Genomic DNA, 12,687 nt, shown 5'->3' on the forward strand with positions numbered 1-12,687 from the left:
TGTCAAAGTCACAAACATAATAGTAACAGCATCTTCGTGATATTATAACTTTTTTATTTTTGTACTCTTCGTGATTTTTGTACTTAAATATGGGGTTCCTCCCCCATCCAAGGCATTGTGTTAGATTTTCTCAATTCTTTAGTTTACATGTTATCAGAGGATCCTAAGGCATATGTGTTAAATATGGGGTTGCTCCCCCATCCATTCCGAAAACTGAAATTTCAGGAAAATATTAAATAAAGAATAAAATCCAGATTTTTTTATGCTTCTCCTTAATTTTGGGGAAATTGAAATTTTGATCAAAACTATGAAATTTCAGTCGAAATTTTGTAATGTTTCGGGTTTACCGAATTTCGGTTTCGGTCTCACCGAAACCCTAAATTTTGGATTTCATTAGAAATTTAAAACCTTAGTTGTACCCAAGGTGTCAAATTTCAGTTTCGGAATGCGTTTCGATCCTCACCAAGAAATTTCAAACGAAATCAAACGAAAAAAGATAAAATAATATTTTATCCCATACAAAATTTCGGTCGAAATTACAGAATTTCGTAATTTAGGCTGAAATTTCGGGAAAATATTAAATAAAGAATAAAATCCAGATTTTTTGGTGATTCTCCTTAAATTTAGGAACGAAATTTTTGGGAAAACGAAATTTTGATCGAAATTTTGTGACCTTTCAGGTTTACCCAATTTCAGTTTTGGTCTCAACTGAAACTCGAAATTTCGGATTTTGGTCAAAACTTAAAACCTTGGTTGTACCTACATATAGTATTGTAAAGTACTTGTACTTCCAACAACATTTTTTAAGAAGGTGCTCTCTTATATCTTATATCACTAGATCTTTCTATTTTTCCCTTATTAAGTATTAGAAATAAGAGATTATAAATTACCAAGGTAGAAACAATGTCGCTTCCAGGTCTAGCAATAAGATATAAGAGATTATAAATTTATGGTGCATTCATTATGAGAGCCCCAACAGTATGTGTGTTTTGCGTGGAGGCCAAAGTAGAAGTTTTGGAAATCCTGTTGAAAGAAGACTAACACATGACCAAAAGACAAGGGAAGAAAATTTGGACGGTTTCTTTTCAAGGTGATTCTCTCTAGTTCTTCAACCTAGGAAGGGAAGGAGAAGAACAACGTCGAAGTAAGCTTTTGTGCCGACCACATAAACTGAGTGTGTTCTTTGTGTTTGTCAATTTTCAACGAAGTGGTGTCAGAGTTGTTAAGGGGAGAACTCGCCCTTAAAAGCTAACCGTTAAGGGAGAGGGTGCCCAAGTCCTTATAAGCCCCTCCACAGCCATTCACTTTTCTAATGTGGGAACTTTGCTTTTGCGTGAAGCCCTCAGCCCAACAATCTCCCCCTCCGCACAGTAGCAATGTGCGGATTACAAGATCTTTCCCGAGGGATTTTTCTCTGTCCTCAAGGGAACACCGGGCTTACTGAGGTCTAGCTTCTCCGTCAAGGGGAGGATTTCCAAGTCCTTATAAGCTCATCCACATCCATTTGGGATCTTTTCTTTTGCGTGGAACCCAACACGCTCACCTCCTGTAGTACATGAGTTTACCATCATATACTCGTATCATCAGTGTTGTGTTGGCGTTCTTTGCACGAAAGAGTTGCATGATACACACGCCTGATGTCCCATTCGGAACATAACCATATCCTTCGAATTGCCAAACGCCCGAAGAATAGTCATAGCCCTGGGAGACCAATTAGTAGAATGAATGATAGAGGGATTCAAATTTTGCAAGTAGTTAGAAGTTGTAAACCAGATTCTCGGATTTTTGAAAATGATTAGAAAGTCGTTTTGAAATTTTTGAAAAAAAAATGGATGTGTGTTTTATTTAACAACATGTGTGTTTGTGTGTGTACTTATTTCTCTAAGTGTATGTGTTTTCTGGATTAGGATGTGAGTTCCCCTTTCACTTGAGTGTTTATTCAATAAATTTGAATTTCTCGTGAGATTTACAACTAATATATAAGAAATCGGCAACTTATAAAGTTTTCAAATTCATGGTTTTAAATTAATCTCGTGAGATTTACAAATAATAAATAAGAAATTGGCAACTTATCTAGTTTTTTAATTCCTGGTTCTAAATTATGAAAATTCACATTTTATCCAAGAAATAGGACAAATCCTAATTGTTGGGACCCGGGTAGAACTCGCCGTCAAAAGCTAGCTATTAAGGGAAGGGAACCCATTCCCTTATAAGCCCATCCACATTGTCACACTTTTCCGATGTGGGATTATTTTGCTTTCACGTGGAACCCCCCAATAATCTACCCTCCACGTGGAAGCACCGTGGACAATCTCGCCCCTCCACGCAATATGAACGTGGAAAATACGAGATCTTCCCCGAGGGATTTTTCCGTCCTCGGAGGCATAACGGGGTTACCGAGATCTTCCCGGGAGTTACCACGCCCCAGCTCTGATACCATTTGTTGGAACCCGGGTAGAACTCGCCCTCAAAAGCTAGCTTTTAGGGGCGAGTTCTACCCGGTTAAATTCCCTGCAACTGGTATCAGAGCCGGGCACGTGGTAACCCCGGTTTAGCCCCTGAGGATGGAAATATTCCTCGGGGAAGACCTCGGTAACCTCGGTATGCCTCCGAGGACTGAAAAATCCCTCGGGGAAGATCTCGTAGTTCCCACGTTCCTGCCGCCTGGAGGGGCGAGATTGTCCACATTGCTTCTGCGTGGAGGGGGAGATTGTTAGGGTTCCACGCAAAAGCAAATAGTCCCACATCAGAAAAGTGATGGGAAATGGGCACCCTCCCTCTAACAGGTAGCTTTAAGGGGCGAGTTCTACCCGGTTAAATTCCCTACACTAATTATTCAGGTCATTTGGAATTCACAATTGATTTGTTATAATTATTTTTTTATCCTTTTATGTACAGTAATTAAAATGGTAGTAAACATTATGTTTTTTTCTTTTGAAAATCGGCTGGTATCCATGTTCTTCCTATTTTAACAAACCAACATTGTGGTGAATATCTATGACAATACCTAATATGTAGCAGTAAACACGCAATGATATCACCTATTTAATTTTTCCATTTTGAATAATTGTTTTAGTGGATTGATATATGCACTCAATTATTTCTCTAATTAAAAGACAATACGTGTATGTGTTGGGTAGATTAGGATGTGAGCTCCCTTTCACTTGAATGTTTATTCCATAATTTTGAATTTCTCATGAAATCTACAAGTAATATATGAGAAATCAACAACTTAATTATTTGGAAAATTCCTGTTTTTTAACTAAGAAAAATCACATTTCATCCAAAAAAAGAGAGAAATCTTAATTATTCAGGATCATTTAAAGTTCAAAAGGGGCATTAGAAATCCCCAATTTTGTAATTATTCAGAAAATTTTGTAACTATGTTGATAGCTACGAAGTGTAATAACAACAAGCAAGTTTTCAAGTACACTTTACAATAAGTCAGTTGCAATCAATAAAGAAACTTAGGAGAGTCTGAGAATAAGTACACGTATACGAATCTCGCTGCGAGGTTTGGTGTTGCTGTTGCGAGAGAGCGGCTGGTCGGTAGAGAAGACCCAAAACAGTGGATTCCATCGATGAATCTATACCGTTGGTTAAGTTCCAAGGTTTCTGGATCTGAAAGTTAGAACTGTTGAGTGGAAGGGAAACAAAACCTTCCGTCGGATCGGACGGGGCCCAACCAATGGCTTTGTGGTAGATGCAAAGGAAAATAATGAAGATTGAAACAGCTAAGAGAGAAGAACCCATCTCCTTGTTCTTCAAGAAGAAAGGAGAAGATAGATGAAAATGGAAATGGTATAAGGGGAGGAAAAGTGAAGGATAAAAGTGGAAGAGAGGGGTTCAAATTAGTGAATTCTCCTTGTCAAGAAGTTCATGTTCCTCATTTACAAACTGACAGAGAATGATCAGATTTTACTTTGCTAACCTAGTCAATTATTGCAATTTGGTCCACCAAGGGCAAAGAACTATATTTTTTTGTTCCAATCTTTAAAATTAAGACTTTCACCTCTGTCAGTTTGTCTTTCAAAAAAAAAAAAAAAAACTATGTCAGTTTGTCTTATATGTGAAAAAAATGTAATAAAATACAAGAAGTGGTGGCAGTGGAAGTGTTTAAATTTTTGGGTAAGCTTTCGGAGCAATTGGTTGTTTCACAAACCCTAAAAGCTTACAGCTATGGAGAACTGGAGGATTTTTTTTATATAAATAATAGCTAGGCTGTGGATGTGAGCTTGTTGGAGATTAATTATATAAGTTTGTAAGGGCTGACAGAGAGAAAAGAATGAAACGGATTTCACCTCCTTTACTGCAAAATAACACCATTTATTTCATTAACACAAGAAGCCAAGTATATACAACACAGTACAAAGTTTCATATGCATGTTTTGATTTGTTTTCCCCTTCATCTCAATCACATTTTTTTAAGGACTTTGATTCCCTTCCAACGAGATTCCATGTAGTAGGAAGGCGTCCTTTGTGAATAAACACCACATTTGAAGTAATGAGAGCTCCCCCCATGATCATTCGCCTCTAATTTTAGAACCCCATTAATGAAAACCGTTACTTTTCCAGCACCAACATCATGGATAACGTTTAAGCGAAACCATTGATCGTAGATATGAGGAACCAAGACCGAGCTCAGGTAATATGAAAGTGTACCATTATATACCACCATGGCAAGTGTTGTAGATTGGCCACTTGCACCAAAGAGTTGCATGATACACACGCCTGATGTCCCATTCGGAACATAACCATATCCTTCGAATTGCCATACGCCCGAAGAATAGTCATAGCCCTGGGAGACAAATTAGTAGAAGGAATGATGGAGGGATTCAAATAAATTAGAAGTTGTAGCCCAGATTCGCGGATAATTTGGGAAGTTAACAGACTTTTGAAAATGATTACAAAGTAGTCTTGAAATTTTTGAAAAAATATGGATGTGTTTTTTATTTGACAACATGTGCATTCGTGTGAGTGTGCGCGCGCGCGTGCGTGTGTACTTATTTATCTAAGCGTATTTGTTTGCTGGATTAGGATGTAAGTTCCCTTTTCACTTGAGTGTTTATTCAATAAATTTGAATTTCTCATGAGAATTGCAAATAATATATAAGAAATCAGCAACTTATATAGTTTTCGAACTCCTGGTTTGAAATTAATCTCGTGAGATTTACAAATAACATATAAGAAATCGGCAACTTATATAGTTTTTGAATTCCTGGTTTTAAATTAAGAAAATTCACATTTTATCCAAAAAATAGGACAAATCCTAATTATTCAGGGTCATTTGGAATTCACAATTGATTTGTTATAATTATTTTTTTGTCCTTTTATGTACCGTAATTAAAATGGTAGTAAACATTATGTTAAAAAAAAATAAAAAATAAAATAAAATCGGCTGGTATCCATGTTCTTCCTATATTAACCAACCAACATTTTAGTGAATATCTATGAAAATACCTAATATGTAGCAGTAAACATGCAATGATATCACCTATTTAATTTTTCCATTTTGAATATTGTTTTAATGGATCCATATATGTACACAGTTATTTCTCTAATTACGAGACAACAAATTAAAGCACATAGGAGAATAGTTAAGTGTATGTGTTGGGTAGATTAGGATGTGAGCTCCCTTTTCACTTGAATGTTTATTCCATAATTTTGAATTTCTCATGAACTCTACAAGTAATATATGAGAAATCAACAACTTATTTGGAAAATTCCTGTTTTTTTAACTAAGAAAAATCACATTTCATAAAAAAAGAAGAAGAAGAGAGAAATCTTAATTATTCAGGGTCATTTAAAGTTCAAAAGGGGCATTAGAAATCCAGAATTTTGTAATTATTCAGAAAATTTTGTAACTATGTTCATAGCTACGAAGTTTAATAACAACAAGCAAGTTTTTAAGTATACTTTACCATAAGTCAGTTTCAATTAATGAAAAAACTTAGGAGAGTCTAAGAATGTGTACACGTATACGAATTTCGCTGCGAGGCTTGGTGCTGCTGTTACGAGAGAGCGGCTTGTCCGTAGAGAAGACCCAAAACCAGTGGATTCCATCACTGAATCTATACCGTTGGTTTTCGGGCAAGTTCCAAGGTTTATGGATGTGAAAGTTAGAACTGTTGAGTGGAAGGGAGACAAAACCATCCGTCGGATCGGACGGGGCCCAACCAATGGCTTTGTGGTAGATGCAAAGGAAAATAGTGAAGATTGAAAGAGCTAAGAAAGAAGAACCCATCTCCTTGTTCTTCAAGAAGAAAGGAGAAGATAGATGAAAATGGCTACGGTATAAGGGGAGGAAAAGTGAAGGAAAAAAGTGGAAGAGAGGGGTTCAAATTAGTGAATTCTCCTTGTCAAGAAGTTCATGTTCCTCATTTCTTAACTGACAGAGAGAATGGTCAGATTTTATTTTGGTAACCTAGTCAATTATTGGTGCAATTTGGTCCACCAAGGCAAAGAACTATAATTTTTTGTTCCACTCTTTAAGATTAAGACTTTCAGGTGTTTCACCTATGTCAGTTTGTCTTTCAAAAAAAAAAAAACTAAGTCAGTTTGTCTTATATGTGAAAAAAAATGTAATAAAAAACAAGAAACGGTGGCAGTGGAAGTGTCTAAATTTTTGGGTAAGCTTTCGGAGCAATTGGTTGTTTCAGAAACCCTAAAAGCTAATAGCTATGGAGAACTGGAGGATCTTTTATATATATATAGCTGACAGAGAGAAAAGAATGTGGATGTGACCTTGATGGAGATTAATTATATAAGTTTGTAATGGCTGACAGAGAGAAAAGAATGAAACGAATTGCACCTCCTTTTTTGCAAAACAACACCATTTATTTCATTAACAAGTTAAACCACAAGAAGCCAAGTATATACAACATAGTACAAAGTTTCATATGCATGTTTTGATTTGTTTTCCCCTTCATCTCAATCACAGTTTTTAAGGACTTTGATTCCCTTCCAACGAGATTCCATGTAGTGGGAAGGTGTCCTTCGTGAATAAACACCACATTTGAAGTAATTAAAGGTCCCTCCATGATCATTTGCCTCTAATTTTTGAACCCCATTAATGAAAACCTTAATTTTTTCGGCACCAACATCATGGATAACGTTTAAGTGAAACCATTGATCGTAGATATGAGGAACCAAGACCGAACTCAGGTAATATGAGGAACCAAGATACGGATTACAAACGGATGATGGAATAAAAAAAAATTTGTTATTTGTTGCGCGGGAGATGATATTTTCACTCCCCCTGCGTTACGCATGCGCTCCCTTTATAACGTGATTTGACGTAAAAAAGTGTCAATCATCGCCCTTGTTGGGCCCATATCAAATAATTACAACAATCTCGTCAATGTTACTTTTGCGTGGGTCGCCCTTGAATGTGGGCCCATTATAAACATAGGGCCAAACTGTTGACCAGATGTCACACGGATGGGCCCCACGCATTCGCGTGTAGTTGATTGGTCATTTTAAAATGACATGGCCAGACATTATCCCAACGTATATACAGTTTCAAGCCTTGTTTGCTTCCTAAAAAATTTTGGATGTTTTGAGTAAATAAAGGTCGTAATTGTCGCTACGTTGGGGTACCGGGCAAGATTGATTTTGGCTTATAACTGCTCCCCTTGGCATTTTCCTTCGTTAGCATTTGTTTAATTACTTCTCTCTATCCAAACAAAACCACAATCCCACAATTATCTATATTCTATAGAATGGAAAGTTAAGAGTATGGTTTTAAAATTTAAGATTTTATAATCAATAAAAAAGTGCATAAGACTAGCTAATAGGGAAAGATTTTACAAAACCATACGCATTTGTAACCACCCCACAATACTTTAAAAAGTCACACTCATGGGTGCATCCCATTTATAAATCACATTTTTTAAGTACCTTGATTCCCTTCCAACGAGACTCCATGTAGTAGGAATCGTTATCTTGTGCATAAACACCACACTTGAAGTAGTGAAATGCCCCCCCACGATCATTCACCTCTAGTTTTAAGACTCCATTGATAAAAACCGAAACATTTCCGGCCCCAACATCATGGATAACATTTAAGCGGAACCATTCATCATAGATATAAGGAACCAGGACCTCCCTCCTGTAGTACATGAGTTTACCATCATATACTCGTATCATCAGTGTCGTGGCGGTGCGATTTGCACCAAAGAGTTGCATGATACACACGCCTGAAGTCCCATTCGGAACATAACCATATCCTTCGAATTGCCATACGCCTGAAGAATAGTCATAGCCCTGGGAGACCAATTAGTAGAATGAATGATGGAGGGATTCAAATATTGCAAGGAATTAAGAAAGTCCACATTTTATCCAAAAAATAGGAAAAATCCTAATTATTCAGGGTCATTTGGAATTCACAATTGATTTGTTATAATTATTTTTTTATCGTTTTATCTACAGTAATTAAAATGGTAGTAAACATTAATCTTGAAAGTCCACATTTCATCCAAAAAAAGAGAGAAATCTTAATTATTCAGGATCATTTAAAGTTCAAAAGGGGCATTAGAAATCCCGAATTTTGTAATTATTCAGAAAATTTTGTAACTATGTTGATAGCTACAAAATGTAATACCAACAAGCAAGTTTTCAAGTATACTTAGGAGAGTCTGAGAAAATGTACACGTATACGAATCTCGCTGCGAGGCTTGGTGTTGCTGTTGCGAGAGAGTGGCTTGTCAGTAGAGAAGACCCAAAACCAGTGGATTCCATCAATGAATCTATACCGTTGGTTTTCGGGCAAGTTCCAAGGTTTATGGATGTGAAAGTTAGAACTGTTGAGTGGAAGGGAAACAAAACCTTCCGTCGGATCAGACGGGGCCCAACCAATGGCTTTGTGGTAGATGCAAAGGAAAATAGTGAAGATTGAAACAGCTAAGAGAGAAGAACCCATCTGTCCTTGTTCTTCAAGAAGAGAGGGGAAGATAGATGAAAATGGATATGGTATAAGGGGAGGAAAAGTGAAGGATAAAAGTGGAAGAGAGGGGTTCAAATTAGTGAATTCTCCTTGTCAAGAAGTTCATGTTCCTCATTTCTTAACTGACAGAGAGAATGGTCAGATTTTATTTTGGTAACCTAGTCAATTATTGGTGCAATTTGGTCCACCAAGGCAAAGTACTATAATTTTTTGTTCACGTCTTTAAAATTAAGACTTTCACCTCTCAGTTTGTCTTTCAAAAAAAAAAAAAAAACTATGTCAGTTTGTCTCATATGTGAAAAAAAATGTAATCAAATACAAGAAACGGTGGCAGTGGAAGTCCCTAAATTTTTGGGTAAGCTTTCGGAGCAATTGGTTGTTTCACATACCCTAAAAGGTTATAGCTATGGAGAACTGGAGGATCTATATACTAGGCTGTGGATGTGAGCTTGATGGAGATTAATTATTTAAGTTTGTAATGGCTGACAGAGAGAAAAGAATGAAACTAATTTCACAAATATCTCCTTTACTACAAAACAACACCATTTATTTCATTAACCACAAGAAGCCAAGTATAACACAGAACAAACTTTCATATGCATGTTTTGATTTGTTCCCCTCATCTCTATCACATTTTTTTAAGGACTTTGATTCCCTTCCAACGAGATTCCATGTAGTGGGAAGGCGTCCTTTGTGAATAAACACCACATTTGAAGTAATGAGAGGTCCCCCCATGACCATCCGCCTCTAATTTTAGAACACCATTAATGAAAACCCTAACTTTTCCGGCACCAACATCATGGATGACGTTTAAGCGGAACCATTGATCGTAGATATGAGGAACCAAGACCGAGCTCAGGTAATATGAAAGTGTACCATTATATACCACCATGGCAAGTGTTGTGGCTTGGCTACTTGCACCAAAGAGTTGCATGATACACACTCCAGACGTCCCTTTGGGCACGTACCCGTGCCCTTCGAATTGCCACACTCCGGAAGAATAATCATAGCCCTATTACAAACAAATTATCAAAGAATTTTGAAGTAAAAATGATTAAATAACACCAAGTCTTGCAGCTTAAGGGCCTGTTTGTTTAAGATTATGACAACCGATTGTGGAGTCCCCACCGATTATTTGACACAAATTTAGTGCAATTTTCGGTCCAATAATTAGTTGGGGACTCCACAATCGATTGTCATAATCTAAAACAAACAGGGCCTAAGCTTTTGGAGTAATTGGTTGTTTCACATAGTATCAGAGCACTGCCTCAGCACTGCCTCACGGCAGGTCTGGGTTCAAAACCCGCCAACTTCTTGATATTAAAAGATTCACATGTACAGCAAACCCAAAAGAGAGGAGCCACACATGAGGGGAAGTATTGAAGTATAAATGATTAAATAATACAACTCTAACAGCTCAAGCTTTTGGAGTAATTGGTTGTTTCGCAGAGATAAACAATAGGAGAAAAACAATTTCTAGTTAATATCTTATATTTTAGGTGGAAAGAAAACAAAAAGGAAATAATTGCGTAGATGGCATTAGGCAAATCCTACCAAAGGCATCCATTTCTCCCTATTCCACATTTAAAGCAGTAAAAAATATGTTTTTTAAAAAAAAAAAAAAAAAAGGGATGCTGAGTTGCTTATGGAGATTCTCATTCTCCCATTTCCGCAGTTTCGTCCGCTTTAAAAGAGAGAAAATGAGAAGCCTTGTGAAATGGGCCCTTAATCAGTCCTTGCTAGGATTTTTATATCCTCTTGAATATGGTGATCATGAAAATTATTATAATTAAGCTCTAGGATCATCTTGGCGACCTTGTCTAAGGCTTGTTTATGGTAACATAAACAAGTTATATTTATAAGCTGTTGTTAGTGCGATAATAATTATGGTAACATGTATAAACAACTTATCTACATAACCATTCAAAAGAAAAGAAAAGAAAAAAACCAGCTACAAAGGTGCTCACATTGAACAATGTCATCAAAGGACATTAATAAAGGCACAGAAGAATTTAAAATTAAAATAATAATAAATGTGCATTGGTGAGATTAGGGGTGGACATGGTTCCGGTTCAAACGGGGAACCAAACCGAACCGGCACATTTGGTTCGGTTCGGTTCGGTTCTAGATCTATATGGTTCGGTTCCGGTTCGGAATTCTGGAACCGGTGTAAATTCGGTTCGGTTCTGGGTTTGAGATCCTAGAACCGAGAGCCGACCCTCACCTTAAAACCTAATGCCTCCATTTGATAAAATCACCCCACCCCCTTTTAATTCACCCCTCTTTAATGTGTTGCTTTGTAGTTCATATATAATATTTGCACTGCCCAAATTTGTGCCTGTTAGTGTTTGTAGTTCATTTATAAACAAGACTGAACCGAACCAATTATAAACACGATTAGGCAAAATATCTACATTTGGTGAAGGTTTGGTAAACCAAGAACCGAACCGATTATATATGGTTCTGGTTCGGTTCGATTCCAAACATATATGGTTGGGTTCTGGTTCCAATTTCAGGGAACCGATTATATATGGTTCGGTTCTGGGTATACGCCAAAACCGAACCGAACCGAACCATGTCCACCTCAAGGTGAGATGGTCCAATGGGGTTACCCTTGTAGCCGGGTTTTTTTTTCAATGGTAACCTTTAGTTTAGCATTCCTCTTATAAATATTATTTGCAAATAAGACCACACGCATATAAGATTAGAGATTGTTTTAACTCCTTTTTTGCAAGATCGCCCTTCAGTTTAGCATTCCTCTTATAACAGTTATTTGTAAATAAGACCACATGCATATATGATTTGATATTGTTTCATCGTGACTTCACCCAAAAAACAGTGAGGGGTGACGTACTAGTCGACTTAGTCTCGATCATGTGAAACAATTAATCTTATATATGATTATACCCAAATATTGGGTTATTCAAGGAGGTTCAACATCTCCACTGAAAATCCAGTTCAAATTTTAGAGTTGAGGCCATGATTAGGGCCCAACACTTGTTCAAGGTATCAACCTACTTGGTTGAGTCCGGGAACTCCCTACAAGGTGTTGGACTCACCCATCACAGCAATATATTCACGATTGAAACAAAAACAAAAGTAGAGATGCAGAGTTTTAGAGATGGTTTACATGTATGCGGATCTCAGTTCGTGGTCCGGTCTTGCTTGTGAGGCTTATCAGTAGAGTAAACCCAGAGCCTGTGGACTCCATGGATGAAGCTATATCGCTTATTTTCCGGCACATCGTAAGGTCTTTGGATGACAAAGTTAGAGGCATTGAGAGGAAGAGAGATGAACCCGTCCGTCGGATCTCCACTGACCCCACCTTTGGCTCTTTGGATGCCAAGGTGGAGCAGGACTATATAGAAAAGAGCTAAAACAAAGCCAGAAGAACCCATTTCTTCTTCTAATTCTTCTTCTCCTCCTCCTTTAAGAGAATATATAGAACGCAAATAGGATCAAATAGCTACAAGAATTATAATAGTCAAGTGGGTAAAAAATTGAAAATCTCTAGAGAAGGACAATCCACACTGGCTCTAGCAAGACGATCCTCCTAGCCTTCGCCGACCGCTGGAATATAATGGAACCAAACCGGTTAGCCTTACAAGATTGTCGTGTCTATATAAGTTTGTCTAATCCAATCTATCCTCTTTTGTCAAACAAAGTAAGCCAAGTTCTGCATAAGCATAATTTATACTTCAGACACAAGCTACTACATGGTCACGTCCTACGCCACCCACCCA

At 37.2% G+C, this 12,687-nt stretch overlaps 2 protein-coding genes and 1 pseudogene across 2 annotated transcripts; all 3 read right to left on the reverse strand.

Moving 5' to 3' along the window:
- Positions 1-4,289: 4,289 nt before the first annotated feature.
- Positions 4,290-6,572, reverse strand: LOC143880985 (citrate-binding protein-like). Its single transcript, XM_077383960.1, has 2 exons — positions 5,975-6,572; positions 4,290-4,798 (listed from the first exon to the last, which is right to left on the reverse strand). The coding sequence occupies exons 1-2, from the start codon at positions 6,242-6,244 to the stop codon at positions 4,415-4,417; spliced, it is 654 nt and encodes a 217-aa protein (XP_077240075.1). The 5' UTR covers positions 6,245-6,572; the 3' UTR covers positions 4,290-4,414.
- A 1,175-nt stretch (positions 6,573-7,747) lies between these two features.
- LOC143880987 (citrate-binding protein-like) lies at positions 7,748-8,995 on the reverse strand. Its single transcript, XM_077383961.1, has 2 exons — positions 8,651-8,995; positions 7,748-8,265 (listed from the first exon to the last, which is right to left on the reverse strand). Exons 1-2 carry the CDS (start codon positions 8,918-8,920, stop codon positions 7,876-7,878), a joined length of 660 nt encoding a protein of 219 aa, XP_077240076.1. The 5' UTR covers positions 8,921-8,995; the 3' UTR covers positions 7,748-7,875.
- Positions 8,996-9,572: 577 nt separating this feature from the next.
- Positions 9,573-12,463, reverse strand: LOC143880584 (citrate-binding protein-like; annotated as a pseudogene).
- Positions 12,464-12,687: the final 224 nt, after the last annotated feature.

The sequence above is a fragment of the Tasmannia lanceolata genome, unplaced genomic scaffold (genome assembly GCF_043159265.1).
Source record: "Tasmannia lanceolata isolate RefF3 unplaced genomic scaffold, GAP_Taslan_0.1 ptg000007l, whole genome shotgun sequence".
Lineage (NCBI taxonomy): Eukaryota > Viridiplantae > Streptophyta > Magnoliopsida > Canellales > Winteraceae > Tasmannia > Tasmannia lanceolata.

What these genes read in the sequence shown, in the direction of transcription:
- LOC143880987 (XM_077383961.1), bottom strand. Translation starts at nt 8,920, where the DNA reads ATGGGTTCTTCTCTCTTAGCTGTTTCAATCTTCACTATTTTCCTTTGC. An exon ending in GCAGCGAGATTCGTATACGT is followed by an intron (nt 8,266 to 8,650) that starts GTACATTTTCTC and finishes TTGGTCTCCCAG; the next exon opens with GGCTATGACTATTCTTCAGG.
- LOC143880985 (XM_077383960.1), bottom strand. Translation starts at nt 6,244, where the DNA reads ATGGGTTCTTCTTTCTTAGCTCTTTCAATCTTCACTATTTTCCTTTGC. An exon ending in GCAGCGAAATTCGTATACGT is followed by an intron (nt 4,799 to 5,974) that starts GTACACATTCTT and finishes TTTGTCTCCCAG; the next exon opens with GGCTATGACTATTCTTCGGG.